We start from the raw sequence: 9,527 nt of genomic DNA on the forward strand, positions 1-9,527 counted from the left end.
CAGAGGCTTTGCCTCGCTCTTCCAGAGAAACCGGCTGGGCCGGTTGGCTGTGCTCCCCTCCCGGCCGGCTCCGGCACGCAGGGAATCCTCTGGAACCATGGAACCCTGCCGCTGAGACCCAGCCAGCAGCAGGGAGGGACAGCTCCAGCTGTGCCGCCGAGGAGGGGCTGGAGCAGCTGCCTGGCTCAGGTGAGGGTGAGGAGGGAGGCAACGATGTGCGGAGCTGCAGCCGAGACATCCGGGGACGCAACCAAGCAAGGGGCTGGGGCTGCCTGAGCCCTGCACAGCACCGTCCATCCCCACCCGCCAGGAGCCCTGCATCCCCATAAACCTGCATCTATGACTATTATTTGCTTTCTAAAGAAGATGAGGTTTGTCTAACATTTGCCTCCCTAATCGGCTCTCTGAGCAGCCTCTTCTCTGCACCATTTGCTGCTCCGCCGTTATCTTGCTCAGCAGATTTGGATGGAGAACGAAAGTTGTTAAATGTAAATTCCACCTTTTACCTCCACTCACAAAACAGGCGGAAGTCATTTTCCCCCTGAAAGATAAAAGCTGAGCAATGGCAGCAGCGGCGTCTCAGCCCATTCTCCTCCCGGCCATGCAGCTCCCTTATCTGCTTCCAACTCCCATTCTCTTAACAGTGAAAAATGAATTCTTAAAAAATTCACATCAGAATTAGCAGGCAGATGAGAGCTGGCCGCGCTCCGCTTATTAAGATGGCAGCTGCAGATAAACAGATGTCGACTGCTATCATCTCAATGCCCCCTCCAAGCCAAATCCACCAAGATCCAACCCTCTGGGCTCTCCGGGCCGGTTTGCAGCGCTGCCCGCAATGAGGCAGAGCCCCCGCTTGCTGTAGACAGCAGGGCACCTCCAGAGCCATGGCCAGCCCTGCACACGGGCAGCAGGGATGCTCCCTGTCCCCCACCTCCCGAGTTTCCATGGAGCAGCCAAGGGAATGCAACTTATGAAAAGCTCTATGTCTTGTCTGCGGGCAGCACTGAGACCGTGTTGGCCCCAAGCCAGAATCCCGGTGGCCCTGAGGTCCCAGAACCCTGCTCCCTGCAGCTCCCTCAGCCGCGTCCTGCAGCCCCACTCCGGCTGTCCCTTCCTGCACATCCTCTCCAACCTCAGTCGAGCAGATGTGACATCTCTGGGACCTGCCTGCTGGCCCCAGGTGACACTGTGGGCTCCTCCACCCAACCCGCCCTCCTCCTTGCAGGAACCACGGCTCCTGGGCTGTCCCTGCAGCCAGGCAGGAGGGGAAGCAGTGAGAAGAGCCCCCCCACGCTCACCTGGAGGACAGAGTGCCCCACAGGGCTGTTTTCAGACAGCTCTGCCTCGTACAGGGCCTTCTCGAACTTGGGCGCGTTGTCGTTCATGTCCAGGATGGTGATGCGCAGCAGGGCGCTGCTCGCCCGCGGGGGGTTCCCCCCATCCTGCACCTTGATGGTCAGATCGTAGGAGTCCCACTGCTCCCGGTCCAGGTTGCCCATGACGATCAGCTGAGGCTGCTTCTCATCCTGGTCCTCGGCCACCTGCAGCCCAAAGAGCTGCTGCGCCTCCGGACCCGCCATCAGCTCGTAGGAGGCAACGCCGTTGGGGCCCGAGTCGCGGTCCATGGCCAGGGGGATGGGGAAGAGCGTCCCAATGTTGGTGTTTTCAGGGATGGACAGGGTGAGGACGGGCGAGGCGAAGTTGGGGGTGTTGTCATTGATATCGAGCACCTCGATCTGCCCCTCGAGCAGGCGCGGGCTGCTGTTGGCGTTCAGGTTCGTGATGGACACCTCAAACTCCAGGTAGCAGGGGTCTCCGGGCAGGAGGTGCTGGCACTCCCGCAGGTTCTCCCGGTCAATGGAGGTCTCTGTGGTGTAGATGTCCCCAGTCTTGCCATCCACACGCAGGTATGGGGCCCCCACTTCCAGCTTGTAGAGGTGCCCCATGTCCGGTAAGCCGTAGTCAGAGGCCAGGCTCCCTATGAGGCTGTTGGGGGGTTGCTCCTCCTGCACTTTGTAGATCACTCGTGTCCCCGAGGCCAGGGCAGGGAGCTGGCAGAGGAGCCACAGGCCCAGGCAGGATGCCAGCGGGTTCATCCTGCGCTGCAGGGGAGCTGGAGGAGACACAGACACCGGAGGTTAGGGATCAGCCCACTTCCCTGGCTTACCCCACTGTGGGACTGCACACGGTCCTGGCACGGCTCCCAAAGGGAAGGGGCTGCTGGGGCTGGCTCCTGGCAGCCTCCAGTGCCCCAAAGGATCCGTCCCAGCTCGCAGAGTTCCTGCAACGCCCTGCTGGAGTGAGTAACCCTGTCATTGAAACCTCAGCCCTGCCACTTGCAGGAAGCCACTCCTGCCACTGTCCACCCTCTTCATCACCACACCAACTGTAATTAGACCCAACGAGGCACACTAACAGGGTGGACTGAAGGCAGCCTGCTGCCAACAACCCGATGGGAGCCGGCCAGACTCTGAGACAGCTTCTCACCACCCAAACACAGGAGCATTGTGTGCCACCAGTGCAGGGGCACTGCCTGCCACACACGGCAGGGACACATGGGCACTGCATGCAGCTGCCAGCACTGCAGAAAATGGAGCACCAAATGGGGAGCTCTGCCTGCTCTGCGGGGTCCAGCACTGCAGGGATGTGGGGCTGACACCCACCCAAGGATACAAGGCACTGCAGGGATGTGGGGCTGACACCCACCTAGCACTACAGAGACATGGGACATTGAGGGGACACAGGGCTGACACCCATGCAAGGAACACAGGGCACTGCAAGGATGAAGGGCTGCCACCCATGCAGGGATGGAGGGCCATGGATTGCTGCAGGGATGCAGGGCTGCCATGCACCCAGCACTGCAGGAACACAGGGCACTGCCAGCAGACAGCTCCTTCCCATTCATCACTGCCTGCACTGCAGGAACAGCAGCAGCCATCGCTTTGGGGACACTGCAGGAATGCAGGGCTGCTGCCCATCCAGCACTGCAGGGCTGCAGGGCACTGCAGGGCCATGGGGTGCTGCAGGGATGCGGGGCTGCCACCCCTCCAGCACTGCAGGGCCATGGGGCACCGCTGTGGCAGGGACAGAGCAGCGCTGCCCTTGCTGCACTGCCAGCACAGTGGCACTGCCAGTTCACACTGCGAGGTGCAGAGGCACCACCCACCCGGCACTGCAGGGATGCAGCGGCCCTGAGCATCATCCCTCCTGCGCTGCCTGTGGAGCACTGCCATCCCCGCTGTCCCTGGCAGTCAGAGGGACACCAGCTCCCTGCCCAGGCTGTACTGCAGTGTAGGAACCCCCCGGGCAGCCCCCAGCAGTGCCCAGCCCCGGTACACTGCAACGGCAGCGCAGCATCCCCCTCGCTGCACAGTCACTAGGCAACCCCACACCCTGCGCCAGCAGCTCCTGTTCCCTTCCTCACTGCAGACACACTGTTCCTTCCCATTCCCTCCCACTCCAGTCTGGGACATGGCACGCACCGGGTGCCCACCCTGTGCCAGTGCCCACCCCACTTCTGCAGTGGCACTGCCCCCCTGCATTGCAGAGACACCCCTGCACTGCTGCACCCCTGCACAGCTGCCCCCACCACTGGCACCTCTTCCCTGTGCCCACACACTGCCCAGGCCATGCCAGGCACACCGCCAGCCCCACAGAGTGTCCCCTCCTGTGCCAAGCCACATGCCCTGCCACCAAGCCCCTATCTGTGCTGTGTTTGGCCACCAGCTTTCCCATTCCCTGGCTTCCGTTCTGGGAACACATTTTCCTCCTCCAGGGTCCAGGAACACCCACACAGCTTCTGCTGAGCTGTGAGCATAAAGGGGTTCAACACTGCTCACTGGCACCCAAAAACCCAGGGATTGGGTGCCCTAAAATTAATAGCCACAAACATCTGCCAAGGCCCCGCAGCATCACCGTGCTCTCACCGCTCCCATCGCTCCCTCTCTCCATATTCTGCACCCAAGAATAAGCAAATGCTTCATGGGCAAGCGGTGCCACAGAGCAAGTGCCCAAATCCTGGTTAGCCTGGCATTGTACTGCTCATCAGCAAGTGGAACACCCTGCACTGTCCTCCTTGGTATTTCTCACAAGCCAACAGCTCCCAGTCCCTTCACCCTTCTGCTTCTCCATGGACATGGGGACACAGAAGAGATGAGCTCTGCCCCCGCAGTGAAAACACATCTCCGTGCCTGGAGAGCAGACTGTGGCCCTGAAGCCAAGCTCTCCTCTGTCCCCTTGTCCTGCCACTTCCTTCGTGTGCAGAGCAGAGCCATTCCCAGCTGGCTGAGGCCATGAAGAACTGCCCACACCAGCGCTGGGATGTGTAACTCCAGCAGGAAGGGATGAGGACAGCAATCCATCCCTCTTCCATCCCTGGACTAGGCTGAGGATGGAGGAGGTCGGGAGCCCAGCAGAAACACAGCAGATTTGTGCATCACACATGCAGTGTGTGCACACACGTGTGTGTCTGTGTTGCTGTGCCCTGTGAGCACTCCAGGGGCATGCACCTGCCCGGAGCATGGCTGTGTGTCCGTGGGTAACACACACATCACACCTGTGCCCTACCAGGGTGTCCAGGTGTGTCACACTGGCCAAGGAGCACATCCCTGCCCGCTCCAGGCCCGTGCCCCAGGTGTGAGATCGCGCTCCTGCACGTGTGTGTGCCCCACACAACGTGTGTGCCCGCGTGTGTGCATGCCCCCGGTGCATGTGTGTGATGTCACCCTTGCGGGGGCACTGCCACCTGGGTCACACTCGTGTCTGCCACACCCCCACACCGGACCCCCCACATCCTCCTCCACGGGGTGAACCTGCCCTGAGCTCCCTCAGCCCTGAGCTCCCTCAGCCCCGAGGTCCATCAGCCCCGAGCTCCATCAGCCCCGAGCTCCCTCAGCCCCGCGCTCCGGTTGGGGATGGTTGTGAGTAAGGACAGGGACCATGGGCAGCTCCAGCTGTCGGGAAAGGGCTCCCAGAGGATTCCCGGGCTGGGAGAGGCCCCGTGCCCGCTGCTGAGCTGCTTGCACTGGGCTGTTTGCACTGGGCAGGGCCCTGGCTGCTGGTGACGTAGCCACATCCTGACTAAGCCCTGGTGAGAGGTGAAAGATCGCAGGGAAAGAAAGGGGAAAGTCTCAAGGCAGCGCTGATGCCTCACATGGCTGAGGGAGCTGGGAGGGAGGGCCCAGCAGCTGGAAACGCCAGGAGCCCTGTGCCAGCCCGGAGGAGGAAGGGTGTCACCCAAAGGTGCTCAGCACCCAGGATTTCTGCTCCAGAAACAGGGCTGGAGTGTGAACCCAAGCCCCATCCCTGCAGGTGAAGGAAGGAACCCTGCAGAGCAGGGAGATGGAAGGAGGACACGGGCTGGGAGCCTGAGGGACAGTGCTGGAAGGCACAAGGGGCCCTGAGCTCGGCAGGATAAGGAATCAGCAGGGTCAGGAATCCTGCTCGGCACCCCAGGGTGCGAATGACACAGCGCAGACGTGAGAGCCCAGAGCTGGGTGTGAGGAGGAGGAGGAGGAAGCCTCCTCAAGCACGTCTGTGCAGGAGACTCAGGCTTCCCAGGGGCCAGTCCAAGGCACCAGGCTATTTTCCCATGGGATCTAAGGACCATCCCACACTTTCTTCTCTGGTGCCAGGCACCTTTTTCCAACCTGCTGGCAAAGCACCGAGCACTTAAAAATAAAAACCCCTCCCAAAACAACTATTCCTCCACACACACAATTCTCCCTACGGGGAGAGTGTGAGAGAGACTGAACCACATGAGAGAGGCGTTAGTCACGCTGCTTAATGCATGACTGGGAAGCTCTCGGAGGACAGTGGCATGCAAAATCCGACAGAATTCAGCCTTCCCCACCAAAAAAAAAAACAAGTCTTAATGAGAGAGAGGCTATAAAGCGCCGCGAATTTAAGCAACTGCTTGAGCAAGTCTGTGCTCCCTGTGATTCCCACAGCCTCCTGGCCCCGTTCCACGGGAGGCAGCACCGCTTCGGGAATGGACACCAAAGTCCAGCCTCTCCTCGCTCCCAACGGCTGATTGCGTGGCTCGGAGCCACGGCTTACAAGTCAGTCCCAACCCTGCACCGAGCACACGAGTGCTAATCCCCCCCTGCGCTCCCCCCAGCCCTGCTCCGACACCCGGAGCTGGAGCAACACCCCAGCAAGCAGCAAACAGCTCATCCCAGCTCGGGGATCAGGGATCTGGCAGCCGAGAGCACGGCCGCTGACGGTCAGTCCTGCGCCGAAGGCACGGATGGGCTGAATCCTGGGTATTCCGCGGCACGTCCCAGGATTTGCTCCAGCCCCGGCTGCCACTGCGGCTGCTCGGCGTTTCTGCAGGCTGGGCCCGAGCGCCCGGAGCCAGAGCACCCCGCGAGGAGGAACCCCACCGGCCTGGCAACAGCGTCACTCCAAAATCATCCCTGAGAAGCTGGGCAGTGATGAAAAGCCGGCAAAGCCCAGGGCCCTCCCTCCTCCTGCTGCCTTCTCCACATCCCTCGCAACTCTGGCAGCCAGCGAGGCAGAGACCTGTCAGAGCCTCCCCGGAGTGGCACCTCCATCCTCCCAGCCGTGGGTCCCCCACAGCCACTCCGGGCTCCTGTCCCCTCCCGCCACCATCCCACCCTCCAGCCCGGCTGGAGAGGGACCCTGGGGCAAGACAAAAATGTCGCGGGCCTGAAACACCCCGGCAGGGCCGCTGGGAGCTGGGCACAGCGGGAGCGGCTCTGCTCCGGGGATGCAGCCGGGAGGGTCGGGGGGACCTTGGAGAAGGAGGGCAGGGTGTCCCCAGGGCTCGCAGCGCGCCGGAGGAGGATGGAGAGGATTGGGAGGATGGTCTGCAGCGGCTGGGAGGGAGGATGGAGGCCGGGCTCCGCTGCCGCACGCCGCGGCCGAGGCTCCCCGGTCCCCGCGGCGCTGCCCGGGCTGAGGCTCCGGCTGGCGCCGGCTCCGGCTGCGGGCACGGAGGGGAGCGGAGCCCCCGCTCCCCCAGGCGGCTCTGGCAGCACCGAGACACGCACAGAGACACGCGCACACACACACGGACACACACACTCAGACACCCGTGAAAAAAACCACGGGAGCCGCTCCGCCGGCACCGGCTTCGCGCTCAGCCTCGCGTACCGGGAAACACGGACCGCCCGCGGCAGAGGCACGGACAGCCGGTGACACACTCGGAACCGGCTGACACACTCAGAGCGGGTTAACACACTCGGAACCGGCTGACACACTCGGAGCCGGCTGACACACTCGGAGCCGGCTGACACACTCGGAACAGCCTGACACTCGGAGCCGGCTGACACACTCACCGCACGCACACCCCGTCACACACACAGACACGCGCACCCCACTCGCGTCCCCGTACCCCGGTGTCGCACGCACCCACTCGGACACCCCGCCAGCCCTTCGCGTCCTGCCGCTCCAGCTCCCGGCTCCCGGCTCCCGGCTCCCGCACAGCCCCGCTCCCAGTCGGCTCCCGCCTCGCCCGCAACTTCTGCGGCTCCCACGCAGCCGCGCACCCCGCGGGCGCACACACCCAGGGTCACCCCCACGCGGAAAAATAAACACCCCGAAACACGCGCGAACCGCCCGCCACAGCCGCTCTCCCGCACCCACCGCCCGCCCTGCGCTGCGCTGTGCGGGGTTGGCCGCGCTCCGCTCCGCTCCGCTCCGCACAACAAGTGGCAGCGCCGGGCGGGACCGGGGACAAGCGGGAGCCGCCCCGCTGGCCGCGGAGCCCCGCGCAGCCCGGCGGAGTGGAGCGAAGGGATGCGGGATGCTCGGGAGCGGGATGCTCGCCAGCGCCGCTCCCGCCGCCGCCCGGCCCCGCGCTCCCGCACAGCGCCGAGCTCCGGCGCGGGGCATCCCGCACCCCCCCGCGGCTCTGCCTGGCCGCGGGCGGGGGTCCCAGCCCCGCCGCAGCTCTTACTTGGATGGTGCTGGCGCTGCGCTCCGTGCCGAGCCCCTGCGCGCTGGTCCCGCGGTGTCTCCATCGCCTCCTTCCCGCCGGGACCGGGCTCCCCCCACCCCCCCGGCTCCTCTCGAGCGTTATCCACGGATGAAAACCAAATGGGGGGTTAAAAAAAAAAAAAAGGAAAGAAAGAAAGAAAAAAAAAAAAAAAGAAAAAATAAAAAGGGGAGGGGGGGCAAAAAATATATAAATGTCCCGTGGGAACCGCCCCCCTCCCCGGGCCGGGGCTGCGGCTCCTTCGGCGGAGCGGCGGCTCAGGCTGGAGGCAGCCCCGGTGGGCAGCTCGGTCCGTGCCCGCCTCCGTCCCTCGGTGTGTGTGAGGATGTGCAGGGGAAGCGCAGCGCAGGCACGGCCCCTTCCCCCCCCGCCCGCCGCTGCCTCCGCCTCTCGCCGCCGCCACCACGGGGAGGTGGAGCTCCGGCTCCTTATCAGATCCCGAGCCCGGCCGGGCTGCCGGGACCAGCGGGCAGCGGCTGCCGGGCAGAGCCGCCCGGTTCTGGGTGCCCGCACCGCGCCCAGCGCCGTGCCCGTGCACAACGGGGATGCCCCCGGATCCCCTCACCCCGGGGACCCCTCCGCTCCGCGCCCGCACTCGTGCGGCTCGGCTCTCCCTTTTCACTCCCCTCTCGGCGCTCTTAATGATTAATTCGTTCATTTATTCTTCCAGCCGGCGCTTCACAGCCCCACAACCCCACTGCACAGGGCCAGCGCGGCCGGGAGGGTCCCTCCGTGGGACTGAGCTCACGGGGGGCTGTGCCCATCCCTCGGCGCCCCCCCTGCCCGGCAGGGCTGCGGCCAGGCTGCAAAGCTCCTCTCTGGCTGCGGCTGGGGCTGGAGCGGCCGCCGTGCGCTGCCGTCACACCTCGGTGAATCACGGCTTCATTCATCGCGGGGTGTCGGGGCGCAGCAGGCACGGAGCACCTGCGGCTCCCCAAAGCACCCAGAGAGCTCCCAGCGCCCTTCACCAGCTGCTCTCCCTCACCCTGGCTGGCCGAGCAAAGTCCCCTCGCTGTGGGGACAGCGCTGCCCCTTCCCCCGCTGCCTGCGCCGCCTCCGCGCTGCCTGCCAGGGGCTGGAGCCGCAACCCGACCATGCCAAAGCCCTCGGCACGCTCCGAGGGTCGCGCAGCCCGTGGCGCTGCCCCTCACCCGCGCTCCGGGCCGCTTGCAGCGCGGATTTGTCGCCAGGATGCTGGAAAGTCCTTCCCGCTCCGCCGCAGCGAGGATGGGAGCGCGTCTCCCCGCTGAGCTACGCCAACCTGTTGCGCAGCGCCCTTCGCTGCACACATGCTCAGCTCGGCTGCATGACTGCACCATCTAGAGGCTGCGCCTGCCTGCTCGGAGCAGCCCGGCTCCAGCTCACCCCCTCAATCACCCCGTTTTTCCCCCCAAAAATTGCCGTGCTTTTCTCCCAGATCTCTCCGCTTTGCCCCGGTGGCGAGCGGGTTCGGCCCCGTGGCATGGGGCATCCCGCCAGGCAGGAAAAGGGGGCTGGAGAGTCACCCCTGAGGATGGAGAGCCCAGCTCTCCTCCCAGACTTTCTGCTCCTGCAGAGATGTCGGCTC

The 9,527-nt window shown here is 64.3% G+C and overlaps 1 protein-coding gene across 3 annotated transcripts in view; it reads right to left on the minus strand.

Moving 5' to 3' along the window:
• PCDH1 (protocadherin 1) overlaps window positions 1–9,233 on the minus strand; it is a 52,966-nt gene extending 43,733 nt beyond the window's left edge. For 2 of the 3 annotated variants that reach the window (XM_033072816.2, XM_033072818.1), the window contains exons 1-2: window positions 7,922–8,278; window positions 1,299–2,113 (exon numbers count right to left, since the gene is read on the minus strand). In XM_033072816.2, coding sequence (XP_032928707.1) covers window positions 1,299–2,113; window positions 7,922–7,985 — 879 coding nt within the window. In that variant the 5' untranslated portion in view covers window positions 7,986–8,278. Of the gene's footprint in view, window positions 1–1,298; window positions 2,114–7,921; window positions 8,279–9,111 lie in introns of those variants that run through there. The other variant, XM_033072817.2, reaches the window with a different exon arrangement.
• Window positions 9,234–9,527: the final 294 nt, after the last annotated feature.

Source organism: Catharus ustulatus, chromosome 15 (assembly GCF_009819885.2).
Source record: "Catharus ustulatus isolate bCatUst1 chromosome 15, bCatUst1.pri.v2, whole genome shotgun sequence".
Classification (NCBI taxonomy): Eukaryota; Metazoa; Chordata; class Aves; order Passeriformes; family Turdidae; genus Catharus; species Catharus ustulatus.